Genomic DNA, 15,943 nt, shown 5'->3' on the forward strand with positions numbered 1-15,943 from the left:
ACACCGGCTTCGAGGGCATTATTATTTTAGTCTGGGTTTCTGTACAGCACTTTGATATATCAGCTGATGTAAGAAGGGCTATATAAATACATTTGATTTGATTTGATTATCACTATTATTGTAATGTGAGATAATGTCTAGATGCTTTTTATAGTGGAGATTAAGTTTATAAATTGCCTGGCTGGGCTGATGAGACAGTGGATTGCACAGTCAGATGGAACAGAGTAAATAGGCATTTTAACGTCATAGATTTAGCCGGTGGTAACTTGTGGAATAGACACCGGCTGAAATATTTACACTAAGTGGGTGTTGGGAAGCCACTGAGTACAATATAGAGCCGTTCCCAATTGTCATTGGTCAAAATGACCATGCAATAAAGATGATGATCTTATTATTATATTATGGTTATTGAGATCATGATTATAAGATTAGCGGAAACTAGTTGACCAGCAGTTTGTTGATAGCAGACAGGGCTGATATCCAGTACAGAACCTTGTCTAGGGAGTACATGGCGAACACAGGTCCATCGTGGGCCTTGATGGTCTTCAGCAGCATGGGTTCCTTCCAGACATATATGTCCCCTGTGGCGGCTCCAGAGAATACCAGCTCGTCTGTCCGACCATAACACACGGACATCATCGTCTCCAGCTTCCCCAGGCTCCCAAAGATGCCTCGCTTGAACATAAGGCCCCCACCTTTAGAGACAGCACACCATTAGAAACTCAGGCATACATTAATTGATTTCAATAAACGTACCATGCCTGACAAGCTAAATAGTTGTTCATAAGAAGAATTACAGGGCGGATCACTTTCCTAAAGATAAAATAATTGTGTGAAAACACCTATGGAACTATATTTTTCTTAAGGGTAGCTTTAGTGTAGCTGATTTTTTCTAGTGTGAAGTAATTGGTAGCTTGGTAAACTATATTTTCAGAGTAGCTTCCCCAACACTGCTGATGGTATGAGAGAGACAGTCATGGAGAACAGGAGGGCACACCTGTATGCTGCCAGAACTTGATGTGTTTGATTCCCACTGTGACCAGCTTGTCCATGAGGATAGGATTACACTTCACCACAAACAGCTTGTCTTTGTGTCCCCTGGGAATAACAGAGACAGAATATCCACTTCACATTCTGTCAGCTCAAATACATAGAGCCCTAAGTTTTTCCTGGTCATGTAATGTGGTCAGGAAAAAACTGCTAACTGATTCCACACATGTGTTATCATTAAGACAACAACCAAATAGAATTTGATTTCTTTCAAATACTTTGAGCACTTGATTGAGCCTGGATGGTCAGACTTTGAGGACTATACCATAAGTTCCATTGTGCCAGGTAAGCTCAATCAAGCGCAGCTAAAGTATTTGAAAGAAAAAATTACAATTTGAACCCAGCTTAGCTGAACTATTCTATAAAACCCTGTTTTTGTAATAACTCTAAATGTATAAATGCACACCCCCACTGATCACACAAATAGTAGCTATCAGCCGATGTGAAAAAGCTTTTAGTACCTTGCGGTGGCCAGCTTCTCCCCCTTCCTCCAATCCCACACGATGATAGAGTGGTGTTCATCAATGCCCACTGAGACCAGGCTCTTCCCATCCGCTGCACAGAAACAACAAGCTACTCTTAGTTTGACATCTTAACAGACATAGGGACAGAACACCCATGGACAACATATTTACCCCAATTTTTTTTTTTTTTTTTACTTAGGAAGCATTATGGGCTTTGATCATTCAATAGGCTGGTATTGATATTACATTCTGATAATGACATAAGTTACATGCCCAGGACAATACATAGCCATACCAGAGAAATCAAGGGCACAAACTCCTTTCTGGTGAAAGCCCTTGAGCAGGGAGAAGCACTTCAGGGTTTGGATGTCCCACACATGGATGGCTGGGTCCCTGCCAACCTGGATTCATTCACGAAGAGGTGATTAAGATCAGTGTAAGAGAGAGAGAGAGAGAGAGAGAGAGAGAGAGAGAGAGAGAGAGAGAAAAAGAAGAGAGGGAGGGAGGGAGGGAGAGAGAGAGAGTGTGATTGTACATGTGTACCTGTCCAGTGGCTGCATAGTCTTTGAGTGGGTGTACGGTCAGGCTGATGATGTCATCATCGTGGCCCAGGTAAAACCTCTGACTGTGTTGCTCTCTGTTGTAGACCACGCCCACCGCCGCCACATGGTACACCACCTCCCCCGCCTGGGTGTAGAACAGGTTGTTTCTGCAGTCGTAGCCGCGGTACCTACACACACACACACACACACACACACACACACACACACACACACACACACACACACACACACACACACACACACACACACACACACACACACACACACACACACACACACACACACACACACACACACACACACACACAATTCTACTATATTAAGGGAAGTGAAAGCCACTTACAGTGCATTCGGGAAAGTATTTAGAACCCTTCCCCTTTACCACATTTTGTTACGTTACAGCCTTATTCTAAAATGTATTAAAGAAATGTTTTTCCTCATCAATCTACACACAAAACCCATTATGACAAACTGAAAACAGATTTTTTTAAATAAAAAATTACCAACTGAAATACCTTATTTACATAAATATTCAGACTCTATGCTATGAGACTCGAAATTGAGCTCAGGTGCATCCTGTTTCCATCTTTCCTTGAGATGTTTCTGAAACTTGATTGGAGTCCACCTGTGGTAAATTCAATTGGTAGGACATGATTTACAAAGTCACACACCTGTCTACATAAGGTCTCACAGCTAACAGTGCAAAAACCAAGCTATGAGGCCAAAGGAATTGTCCGTAGACCTCTGAGACAGGATTGTGTCGAGGCACAGATCTGGGGAAGGGTACCAAAACATTTCTGCAGCATTGAAGGTACCCAAGAACACAGTGGCCTCCATCATTCTTAAATGGAAGACGTTTGTAACCACCAAGACTAGAGCTGGCCGCCTGGCCAAACTGAGCAATCAGGGGAGAAGGGCCTTGGTCAGGGAGGTGACCAAGAACCCAATGGTCACTCTGACAGAGCTCCAGAGTTCCTCTGTGGAGATGGGAGAACCTTCCAGAAGGACAACCATCTCTGCAGCACTCCAGCAATCAGGGCTTTATGGTAGAGTGGCCAGACAGAAGCCACTCCTCAGTAAAAGTCACATGACAGCCCACTTGGTGTTTGCCAAAAGGCACCTAAAGAACTCTCAGACCATGAGAAACAAGATTCTCTGGTCTGACGAAACCAAAATTGAACTCTTTGGCCTGAATGCCAAGCGTCACGTCTGGAAGAAACATGACACCATCCCTACGGTGAAGCATGGTGTTGGCAGCATCATGCTGTGGGAATATTTTTCAGCAGCAGAGACTGGAAAACTAGTCAGGATAGAGGAAAAGATGAACGGAGCAAAGTACAGAGAGATACTTGATGAAAACGTGCTCCAGAGCGCTCAGCACCTCAGACTGGGGAAAAAGTTCACCTTCCAACAGCACATCCCTAGACGCGTCCTCAGATCATGCGCAGACCAGCTGGCTGGTGTGTTTACGGACATATTCAATCTCTCCCTATCCCAGTCTGCTGTCCCCACATGCTTCAAGATGGCCAACATTGTTCCTGTGCCCAAGAAGGCAAAGGTAACTGAACTGAATGACTATCGCCCCGTAGCACTCACTTCTGTCATCATGAAGTGCTTTGAGAGACTAGTCAAGGATCATATCACCTCCACCTTAACTGTCACCCTAGCCCCACTGCAATTTGCAAACCGCCCCAATAGGTCCACAGACAATGCAATCGCCATCACACTGCACACTGCCATATCCCATCTGGACAAGAGGAATACCTATGTAAGAATGCTGTTCATTGACTACAGCTCAGCATTCAACACCATAGTACCCTCCAAGCTCATCATTAAGCTTGAGGCCCTGGGTCTCAACACCGCCCTGTGCGATTGGGTCCTGGACTTCCTGACGGGCCGCCCCGAGGTGGTGAATGTAGGATACAACATCTACACTTCGCTGAGCCCCCTCCTGTACTCCCTGTTCACCCATGACTGCGTGGCCATGCACGCCTCCAACTCGATCATCAAGTTTGCAGACAACACAACAGTAGTAGGCTTGATCACCATCAACGACAAGACAGCCTATAGGCAGGAGGTGAGGGCACTCGGGGTGTGGTGTAAGGAAAACAACCTCTCACTCGCCAAAAAGATCATCAAGGACAACATCCACCCGAGCCACTGCCTGTTCATCCCACTACCATCCACAAGGCGTGGTCAGTGCATCAAAGCTGGGACCGAGAGACTGAAAAATAGCTTCTATCTCAAGGCCATCAAACTGTTAAACAGCCATCACTAACACAGAGAGGCTGCTGCCTAGATACAGACTTGAAATCATTGGCCACTCTAACAAATGTACTTTATTTATGCCACTTTAATAATGATGTTTACATATCTTGCACTACTCATCACAGATGTATATATTGTATTTTATATTTTATATTTATATGTACATATTCTTATTCCATCCCTTTACTTAGATTTGTGTGTATTAGGTATTTGTTGCGGAATTGTTCGATTACTTGTTAGATATTGCTGCACTGTCGGAACTAGAAGCACAAGCATTTCGCTACACTCGCAATAACATCTGCTAACCATGTGTATGTGACCAATATAATTTGATTGGATTTGATTTGAAGCACACAGCCAAGACAATGTAGGAATGGCTTCGGGACAAGTATTTGATTGTCCTTGAGTGGCCCAGCCAGAGCCCAGACCTGAACCCGATCGAAGATCTCTGAAGACCTGAAAATAGTTGTGCAGCAACGCTACCCATCCAACCTGACAGAGTTTGAGAGGATCTGCAGAGAACAATGGGACAAACTCCCCAAATAAAGGTGTGCCAAGCTTGTAGCGTCATACCTAAGAAGACTTGAGGCTATAATCGCTGCCAAAGGTGCTTCAACAAAGTACTGAGTAGAGGGTCTGAATACTTTTGTAAATGTGATATTTCAGTTTTTTTAATACATTTGCAAAAATGTCTAAAAACCTGTTTTTGCTTTGTCATTATGGGGTATTGTGTGTAGACGTATTCCATTTTAGAAAAAGGCTGTAATGTTACAAAATGTGGAAAAAGTCAAGGGGTCTGAATACTTTCCGGAATGCACTGTATACTGAAACAAAAATGTCAATTCATTCCTTGACTGAGTGTCTGGATGTTTCTGTAAAGCTGACTAGGGAAAATTACATATTAAGATAAGACGGCTATTGTTCTGAAACTGTGAAGGTATGATCCTTATCTAAAAGGTACTCCAAATAAAAGCACAGTTCGTATGCTGTCTCTTTCCTACATGGCCTATATAAGAGAGTCTAATAAACCCTGCGTGGGGAATTTTAATCAAATGTGCGGCATTTATTTAATCGCTCAAACACTGAAAGACTTCTGCCTCCCCCACTGTGAGGTCTTTAAGTTTTACAAAAAGGAAAGGACACTGAGGGAGTATTAGAGCTGCTACACGGAAGTATTTCATGTATCAGTAATGTTAACTGCTTCACACATCTTGAACATTTTTAGCAAAAATGATTTAAATACTACAGATTTGAAAAGGGATTTGCATATTCCAACAGCTGACACAGACAGGCCAATTTCAGAGAGAGAGAGAGAGATTGTTTCATCGCGATGGAAACACACGATTTCCTCTCAATTCAATACAAGACATCTGTCCTTATCACGTCATTTCAAATGGTGGAGTGTCATCTCAACCAATTTGACATTGAAAAGATGACACCTAAAACACACGTGTGAGTATTTTTCTGATGACCACTTAGTAACACAGTCAAAATGAGACCCATAAGACCTGTCATAAGAACCCATTACCCGTGGACAAACTTTAGACGGAGAGCTTCATCTGGGCCTCTCTGGCGCTTTAGGGAGCCGACCTGCTGCTTCTTCTCTCTGCTCTGCTGCCTCAGCTGGGGAAGGTCCTCCTTATACACCTGAAACAACCACACACAGTCGTCCTTCTACACCTGTAACAACAACAGTCCCTCATATTGTACATCATGTCAACCTGCTATCAACCACTTTCCCCACAATCCCAAGCAGCTAAGGGTGACTAAATAACATGAACGGTGATCATGTTGACTTCATGCTCCTACAACACATCATATGTTTTACCGAACCATGATATGAAATACTACCAATGACAAACAATCAACAAATGCAAAGTGTTGCATGAGGACAAAAATGAAGTCTTAAGAGATGCAGGGACAATAATATTTTTACCCCACACTTGAAACTTTAAATAGGCAACTCATTGATCTGTCATGAAGCAGTGTTGGCACAGCCGGCCATGTATCTCCAGAGCACACACGGCAGCGCTCCGTGTGGCACCAACCCGCATCGTCACGGCAACAAATGCAGATCCAGCTGCCAGTGGAGATAAGGTATGTGATGGATGCCATGGCAACCCAGGCGTTTTCCGACAAATAAAGTCTCAGTCAGCGCTGATCCCATACAAAGCCGCTGATAGGAGCACTCTGCTATTTGAATATATTATCTCCCCTTCCGTCCGCCTCGCTGCCTCTCTCTGCTAACATCAATCAATATCAGAATATCTCCACTCGGCACCTTCATTGACTTTCAGGATGCCTCAGGATCCTCGTATATGGCTGGAGCCATTCTGACTAACAACGGGCCATTCCATTTCAGATTACACTGACTAATGTGGGTTGTTCTAACAATTTATTCTCTCTCTGCCTCATCTACTGTAGGGTATTTAAACAGGGTATTGTTTAAGCCTTGAGTAGTGTGTTCTCTTGTCTCTCATGTTTTTTCCCGAACACCAGTTTAAATGGGGCATATTCTCCTCTCATCTCATTCAACTGTCATTCTCATATATAGATATAGTATCTTCATTTGATTACCCTGTTGTCGCAGATTATTTCCCTGTGCCGCAGGAAATTTAAATGAGCCTCGTGATTTACATAAATTCACTAAAAACCCACAGTTCTCTTTTTCTCGCTAGATCTCACAACTAAACTATAGTCTATCAAAACAAATTTCTGATAAGAAATTATAACTTTTTAAATGATTTTATTATTTTATTACTGCGAACAAACTGGTCAAATTAAGATCCCACAACTGTACTGACACTCATTCTACATCATGTAAGACACTCTCACTGTTCCTCATATGGAACTTTCTCAATGTCCCTCATATCGTGTATCATCTTCAACCTGATTTCACCCACTTTCTGTCTGACCCATATAGGACTCCCTCCAGTGTCTGTAAGCTCCACACACCCACCTGTCGGTCGTAGTTGATCTGTGTCTCCTGCTCAATATCAGAGTCCAGCTCCGGGACATCAGACACGTCAGAGTCAGACTCCTCACTGTTCGAGTCTGCATGGCCATCTAGAGGGAACCGATACCAGGAGACAGTGGCAGCAAGCAAACGGATTTCACTGCTGCAACAATCACTCACATAGTCATTACATTGGCTTTTGACAAGAGCATGGCTATTGTGTACTGTAGTCACTCTAAGGTAGATTAATCATATGAAATAATATTTCATACACAAATCTACCCAAGAACAGTTCAGCACCAGCTCAACATGACAATATGGGGTCTCTCATTAGAACCATACAATACATTCTTAAATCAAACCTCCAGGTTCCTCAGGCTAAATACTGTACGTACCTTGTGGTATATTGGTCTCCAGTCCTCCGTTCATGACGCCCTCAGGCAGGAACTTCCACTGGAACACAGAGTGGTCAGCCCCGCCGGTGGTCAACACCCACTGCAGGTCGTGAGACCAGTGTACGTTGGTCACGTGGGCAGAGTGGCCAATGTACTTCTTGAATTTTGCCCCTGTTCACAACATCAGGGAAAGAAAAACTAGTCAAAATGAAATGAGAGAAGGGGAGTGTGTTCAACATAATTCCCTATCTCATCATTCTATATTTGCATGGGTACACATGTATTTTTTATTGTAATGACTCCAAAGTAAAAATGGCATGTTGCATATTCAGAACAAAGACATTTACTGACCTTTCTTTAGGCAGGGGAAGCGGAACAGTTTGACCAGACCAAAGTCGTCTCCAGTAACCAGCACAGCACTGCTGTAGTTGGCGTCCACAGAGTTGACGTCACTGATGTTGGTGTACTTCGGCCAGATCCCACTCACCTCTGGACCAATCACACTTGTCCACGAGCTCCAGTGGATCCCTTTTACCTCCTCCTTAGTGGTCAGGTGCTTCCCAACTTCAGGGGAGAAAAACAGGATGGAAGACAAACATTGGCAGGATGCATGTATCTTGTAAAACCAGCTTGTTGTGCGTAAATAATAGCACCTTTAAATAATGTTGACTATGTCACAACTCTACTAACCTAGCTGCTAAGGTTCTTAGCTAGAACTAAAAGGCAATAAGTTTACTCAACAAGTAGGCAAAGGTTACATACACATGAGACTGAAGGTGTTAACAAACAAACACCCTGTTCCTGTGTTAATGAGGGGTTTAATTGGTGCAAGAAATAAACCAAATAGCAACGTAAACAAAGCCTAGAGCCGGGAGCTCTTTTCTGTCCTTTTTTAATTAGGGTCCTCAGCATGAATATTTGTGTATGTGCGTGTGTGTGTGTGTGTCAGTGCATGTGCATGCACGTGGTTTGTTAGTCTAACCCCCAGGGAAGAGGGAGCTATCTAGAATCCCTATGGGACAAGTGAAATTAGAAAATCTACCATGCTTCAACACTCGATTGACGTCATTCTATTATCGTAATTAATTGACTTTCTAAGAGAATATTCCCCTTGGCTTTTATAATTGCAAAATAATGCAATGTTAAAAAGACAGATAAGTGAAGCAGGAAACACAAATAAATAAACACATTGAGGTAATATGTTTGAGGTAAATGTAAGAAAGTACCAATTGATGTCAAATATTTCCCCTAATAAATAATAGGAAAATGTAGCAACCAAACAATGTTTTCCCCTCTCTCCTGTCTTCTCTGCAGCATCACCTGTTGCCCTCCTGACTGTCAGTCTAGACAGTCTGTCTGCTGACACTAAACACCCTGGAGCAACGCTGAGTCACTCACTCTGACAGGGCTTTTCACACAGCTCTCCAAAAACATAGTGTAGTTTGAGAGAGAGGTGTTTGTGTTTGTGCGTGCGTGTGTTTGTGCGTGTGTGTGCGTGTGCGTGCGTGTTTGTGCGTGCGTGCGTGCGTGCGTGTGTGTGCAGACAGTGGTTATGTAGTGACTGGGAGGCTTGTGTAGCTGTCTAGAGTTTTAGACAGTGCCACCTAGAAAGCAGCCTTGCCTGGGAAGAGCCTTGCCTGTGTGACAGACAGAAGAGACAAATAAGAAGAAACCACATCGACGTTAAAGCCGGATGTGATGTGATGATTGCTGCTGGTGGTGTGTGTGTAAGAAGGGCTTGTTTGGCGTGGCACTAAGCTAGCTGTGATCCACCTTCGATTCATGGACCTAATTACTGTTTACTGTCAAGCTGATTGCTGTGTGATCTGTTTACGTGCCTTCTCCCAACAAGGAAACAAGAAACAGCTACATCAGATTCAATCACGGATAGTGTTCCCAGTAAGCTGAGATAATAGGAGTTATACCATGGTTATCATGGCCTAGTTCAGAGAGACACAGGGACAATTTTAAGTCATTATGAAGCGTTGCTTTTCTGCAAAGTGAGTCACTCTCAAAGTGACAGCAGAATCTGTCAAAAGCAAAGTCAAGCTGCCAAAGCACAACATTGTCACAACGTTGCCAAAACGTGGTGGCGGCTGGCGGCTGGCGGCTGGTGGCGGTGATTCACTCACTTGGCATCCTGTAGAAGAGGCGTTCTCCCGCACCGTCGTTGCTCTGGAGGAACTTGCTGTCGATGGACCAGTCCAGGTGGGTGATGAAGCTGGAGGACTTGTTGCACTCGCCCACCTTCTTGTAGCGCTGTGCCACAGCGTACACATCCACCAGGCCGTCATTGGAGCCCACGGCCAGGTAGCTGCCATCCGGAGAGAACTTCATCTCATGGATCACCTCCTTCCTGTCTTTAATGTGCACCACCTCCGTCATGTCCCTGGAAGGGAGAGAGGAGGGGGGAAGGAGGACGCGAAGGGGAGAGAGAGGGAGGAAGGATGAGAGGGAGGGAGGGAAGAGAGATGGAGGGGGGGAGAGAGAGAGAAAAGAAGAGTGAATCCCTTAGCTCTAGGCAGGAGGCTGGCTGGCTAGCTCATCTATCTAACCAACAGTGAGCAGCAGCAGATGGACTGGGCCCATTCATTGTCATAATGACTCTGAGGCCAGCTGAAACACTGAGAGGGAGCCTCGCCACTAAACTCATCTTCCTGCTGTCTCTCTCTGAGGAGGACGCATTACAATGAACCACCACAGTCTTATCACACCTGCTGCGCCCACCCAAAAGCAATTCCGCCGGCCCAGACTTGATTAACTCATTTTTCATGGGTAATTTTAGATGGGGACATAATTATGTTTTTCTGTCTAAATTGCTCTCTGGTAATGTTAATGTTGGTACGATCACAAAAAGGGGAAGGAAGTATGTAATCACAGGACGTATAGACAGTGTGGCTTCGTATTCTTATAATGTGCTGTAATTGTGAATCATAGTGCCAGTGATGTTTGTCCCTTATCTTGACAAACTCCTAACGATTAGATATGGTGAACAGTAATCATAGGGAATAACCTATGGGGAATATCAATGCATACAGTGCAGTGTGTCTCAAACAGCTATATCCAACGATGAGGTAGATAAAAAGTCAAAGTAACAAGTCAAACCCTTTTAAACGCACCAGCTCTCAGTCAAAATCATACAGCACAACACAGCCCCAGGCAACATAAATTCATCCAATCATAAAAAGCTGCTCCTAATGCTGTAAACCCGTTCTTTTCCGATAGACTAAATGCAAATCAGGAGCACTGTTCACTTCAAAGTGCAGCGTGAGGATTAGCCACTTCAAACCGTATTGATTAACAGCACTGCGGACCAATTTACTATAACCTAATGGAAAGTGCCAGCATACCAACTGAATCTGCTGGGGAGTAAATTAAACTGCGGCCTTCAGTCAGGCTTTAAGTGATGAATTCAGCATCTCATTTGAAGGCTGTTAAAACCAGAGGTTTTGGCCCATGGCGCCACTGCAGGCTAGGTTGCATAACTTTATGGCCCTTCTTTACAAGATGTATCTGAAGAGTTTGATGCTGGAAATACTTTTGCCAGCTTTGCTATAATGCAAGTATTTATGAAAGCTAACTAACCAAAGTAAAAACGTTCCTTAATTTTCCTAAATGAAATGATCTTCCTAAATGGCCATTCGACCACTCTGTGAGCTTCCACTGGGGGAAAAAGCACTTAACGTAAATTCACACGCTAGTGTTGCAATGTCATTTTTTGTCACAAAATCGGCGGCTCCTTGTAATACGCTCCGGGATTTAACAAGCTTTTGTATTACCTGAAAATTGAGATGCCCCGTATCATTCCTTCCGCAGCCGTGGGGGCAATGTAGTCGCTTGGTTCCTTGATCTGATCTATAGGCTATATAGGCTATTCATCAAAGTAGCCTATTTTGCATTGATAACCAAATATAATCTCAGCGACTGTTCAAACAGTAAACCAAACAACACAAATCCACCCAAAAGGGTATTTTGTTTATAGGTAATAACAAGTGATTCCAGGCTATTGTGAAATGGTAGAAACTGCTGTAGCCAACTAGCTAGCCATGTGCTTTTTCTCCATGACCAAAACATTACATTTACATTTACATTTAAGTCATTTAGCAGACGCTCTTATCCAGAGCGACTTACAAATTGGTGCATTCACCTTATGATATCCAGTGGAACAACCACTTTACAATAGTGCATCTAACTCTTTTAAGGGGGGGGGGGGGTTAGAAGGATTACTTTATCCTATCCTAGGTATTCCTTAAAGAGGTGGGGTTTCAGGTGTCTCCGGAAGGTGGTGATTGACTCCGCTGACCTGGCGTCGTGAGGGAGTTTGTTCCACCATTGGGGTGCCAGAGCAGCGAACAGTTTTGACTGGGCTGAGCGGGAACTGTACTTCCTCAGAGGTAGGGAGGCGAGCAGGCCAGAGGTGGATGAACGCAGTGCCCTTGTTTGGGTGTAGGGCCTGATCAGAGCCTGAAGGTACGGAGGTGCCGTTCCCCTCACAGCTCCGTAGGCAAGCACCATGGTCTTGTAGCGGATGCGAGCTTCAACTGGAAGCCAGTGGAGAGAGCGGAGGAGCGGGGTGACGTGAGAGAACTTGGGAAAGTTGAACACCAGACGGGCTGCGGCGTTCTGGATGAGTTGTAGGGGTTTAATGGCACAGGCAGGGAGCCCAGCCAACAGCGAGTTGCAGTAATCCAGACGGGAGATGACAAGTGCCTGGATTAGGACCTGCGCCGCTTCCTGCGTGAGGCAGGGTCGTACTCTGCGAATGTTGTAGAGCATGAACCTACAGGAACGGGTCACCGCCTTGATGTTAGTTGAGAACGACAGGATGTTCTATTTTTAGCTGATATCATAATGAATACAACAGCAGCATATCAAACTGGGATACTGTTTTAGGTTACACCAGCAAGTATAAGAATATACACCACCGGTCAAAAGTTTTAGAACACCTACTCATTCAAGGGTTTTTCTTTATTTTTACTAGTTTCTACATTGTAGAATAATAGTGAAGACATCATACCTATGAAATAACACATATGGAATCATGTAGTAACCAAAAAAGTGTTAAACAAATCAAAATATATTTTATATTTCAGATTCTTCAAAGTAGCCACCTTAATGACATCTTTGCATGCTCTTGGCATTCTCTCAACCAGCTTCATGCGGTAGTCACCTGGAATGCATTTCAATTAACAGGTGTGCCTTCTTAAAATGTAATTTGTGGAATTTCTTTCCTTCTTAATGCGTTTGGGTCAATCAGTTGTGTTGTGACAAGGTAGGGGGGTATATAAAAGATAGCACTATTTCGTAAAAGACCAAGTCCATATTATGGCAAGAACAGCTCAAATAAGCAAAGAGAAACGATCATTACTTTAAGACTTGAAGGTCAGTCAACAAGGAAAATGTCAAGAACTTTGAAAGTTTCTTCAAGTGCAGTTGCAAAAACCATCAAGTGCTATGATGAAACTGGTTCTCATGAGGACCAGAGTATTGAAAGACCAAGAGTTACCTTCTGCTGCAGAGGATAAGTTCATTAAGAGTTACCAGCCTCAGAAATGGCAGCCTAAATAAATGCTTCACAGAGTTCAAGTAACAGACACATCTCAACATCAACTGTTCAGAGGAGACAGTGTGAATCAGGCCTTCATGGTCCAATTGCTGCAAAGAAACCACTATTAAAGGACACCAATAAGAAGAATAGACTTGCTTGGGCCAAGAAACACGAGCAATGGACATTAGACCGGTGGAAATTTGTCCTTTGGTCTGGAGTCCAAATGTGAGATTTTTGGTTCCAACCGCCGTGTCTTTGTGAGACGCGGTGAGGGTGAACGGATGATCTCCACATGTGTATTTTCCACCATAAAGCATGGAGGAGGAGGTATTATGGTGTGGGGGTGCTTTGCTGGTGACATTGTCTGTCTGTCAATTCAAGGCACACTTAACCAGCATGGCTACCATAGCATTCTGCAGCGATACGCCATCCCATCTGGTTTGGGCTTTAGTGGGACTATCATTTGTTTTTAAACAGGACAATGACCCAACACACCTCCAGGCTGTGTAAGGGCTATTTTACCAAGAAGGAGCGTGATAGAGTGCTGCATCAGATGACCTGGCCTCCACAATCCCCCAACCTCAACCAAATTGAGATGGTTTGGGATGAGTTGGAGCGCAGAGTGAAGGAAAAGCAGCCAACAAGTGCTCTGCATATGTGGGAACTCCCTTCAAGACTGTTGGAGAGAATGCAAAGAGTGTGCAAAGCTGTCATCAAGGCAAAGGGTGGCAACTTTGAAGAATCTGAAATATAACACTTTTTTGGTTACTACATGATTCCATATGTGTTATTTCATAGTTTTGATGTCTTCACATTTATTCTACAATGTAGAAAATAGTAACAAAATTAAGAAAAACCCTTGAATGAGTAGGTGTTCTAAAACTTTTGACCAGTAGTATATATATATATTTTATTATTATAACTCAGATTATTTCACATGCAGATGTGGGAAGCTAAAAAACTTAGCTAGCTTGCTATGTTTTTAGACAGGTTAAAGCCTGCTTGCCAGGCTGCCAGCTAGCTACTACTAGCAAGGGAAGATTACTTTTCCTTGCTATCACAAAATTTAAAAAAGTTAAATATGTATATAATATGCTATCACCTATCACCCCCTTGTGAATGGGAGTGGGACTGGTGGGGATATTATGTTACCAAAAGGTGTCCGCTGCTCCAAAAATCCCACTCCACCGACACGCGCACCCACGCACTAGATCAACGGAGTGAAGCTTGTAGTAACCTTTATGGTGGGTAATAGGAGATGCGTGAACTTGTAGTAGTAAAGGGGGGAGGTGATGGTCCTATACCCGATAGGAGAGTCTGTACTGAACACTGAGCTCTAAAGCAGATTGTGAAAGGAGTGCTTGTTGTACTAAAGATTAGTCTAGGTACTACAGGTGTGGTAAGTGGTGCCTGTATTTGGGAACTAAATGTGCAAGACAGTGCGTGCTGTACTGCACTTGCCTCTTGGGACTAAAGGAGGTAGTGATATGGAAGGTGGGAGTTTGTTGTACCTGACACTCGAACCTAAAAGTGTTTGTTTGTGGATGTTTTCTGTAACTGTGAGCTACAAACTGACTCTAGGGACTAAAGGTAGGTAGTGAAGGTACATTTTAGCAGTACCTGACTCGGAGCACGGTGAAGGAGCCGTCCTTCATGCCCAGAGCGAGCTGAGAGCCATCGTTGCTGAAGGCCACACTGCGGACTGCCTCCTCCATGTTACAGCGAGCTATCAGGGCATGGTCCGCCAGGCTCCACAACCTGAGAACACCACACATGTAGGCAGCCACGCATGCGCGTGCACACACACACACACACACACACACACACACACACACACACACACACACACACACACACACACACACGCACACGCACACGCACACGCACACGCACACACACACAAAGGCACAAACACGCACAAACACACACACAGTCATAACCAATCAGCACAGTTTCAGCTATGAACATGGCTTCTGTAGCCACACCCATTAGAAAGTATTAAGTGAAGAATATATCAGTAGCAGCTAAGTGACTAAGACAGATGTTTTAATGAGCTAGTTACTGCTGCAGGGTGAGGGCTTGAATTAAGGGTTACACTTTATTTTAACAGTCCGTAATAAACCATTTATAAAGCATTTACAAAAAGATTACATAACGGTTACGGTTGGGTTAGGTTATGTTAAGGGTTAGGGTTAGATAGCGCTCACTTTAGATTAGGGACTGCAAAAATACTTTACTTATGATTAATAGATGGTTTATAAATGTGGGCGTAATGATTAATGTATGGTTTATTAGGGACCGTTAAAATAAAGTGTTACCAGGCCCACAGAGAACTCTGTCTCTCCTGGTAGAAAGGGGTTGTGTGGCGTCATTATCAAGTATCTGTCCCCTGCACAGGCTGGCACTGTGACTTTTCTATAGCTAGCGCTGAACTCTGGGCTAGAACTGTCCCGGTTAGAAATGTGTAGAACAGTGTCTGACAAACTAAGGGCTGTCTGAAGGAGAGGAGAACCAGTGAACCAAGAAGGACGAGTAGTACTGCTGGTCAGGGTTCACTGAGTGTATGTAATTAAGATGAAAAGTCTGGATGAAGTGGTACATTAAAATAGAATGAACAGGGATGGTGGCCTGGGTAAACTGAGAAAGGATAAATTAGGGAAGAAAGCTCTGATGATAACTACTGGGTCTATAAAGATGTT

The 15,943-nt window shown here is 43.8% G+C and overlaps 1 protein-coding gene across 2 annotated transcripts in view; it reads right to left on the bottom strand.

Annotated features, from left to right (window-relative positions):
• LOC139570995 (echinoderm microtubule-associated protein-like 6) overlaps nt 1-15,943 on the bottom strand; it is an 86,887-nt gene that overhangs the window by 31,863 nt on the left and 39,081 nt on the right. For both annotated transcript variants that reach the window (XM_071393421.1, XM_071393419.1), the window contains exons 8-18: nt 14,865-15,002; nt 9,829-10,085; nt 8,048-8,260; nt 7,697-7,867; nt 7,305-7,411; nt 5,874-5,992; nt 2,058-2,244; nt 1,810-1,915; nt 1,512-1,605; nt 998-1,098; nt 493-695 (exon numbers count right to left, since the gene is read on the bottom strand). In XM_071393421.1, the coding sequence (XP_071249522.1) occupies nt 493-695; nt 998-1,098; nt 1,512-1,605; nt 1,810-1,915; nt 2,058-2,244; nt 5,874-5,992; nt 7,305-7,411; nt 7,697-7,867; nt 8,048-8,260; nt 9,829-10,085; nt 14,865-15,002 (1,696 nt within the window). The remainder of the gene's footprint in view (nt 1-492; nt 696-997; nt 1,099-1,511; nt 1,606-1,809; nt 1,916-2,057; nt 2,245-5,873; nt 5,993-7,304; nt 7,412-7,696; nt 7,868-8,047; nt 8,261-9,828; nt 10,086-14,864; nt 15,003-15,943) is intronic.

The sequence above is a fragment of the Salvelinus alpinus genome, chromosome 3 (genome assembly GCF_045679555.1).
Source record: "Salvelinus alpinus chromosome 3, SLU_Salpinus.1, whole genome shotgun sequence".
Classification (NCBI taxonomy): Eukaryota; Metazoa; Chordata; class Actinopteri; order Salmoniformes; family Salmonidae; genus Salvelinus; species Salvelinus alpinus.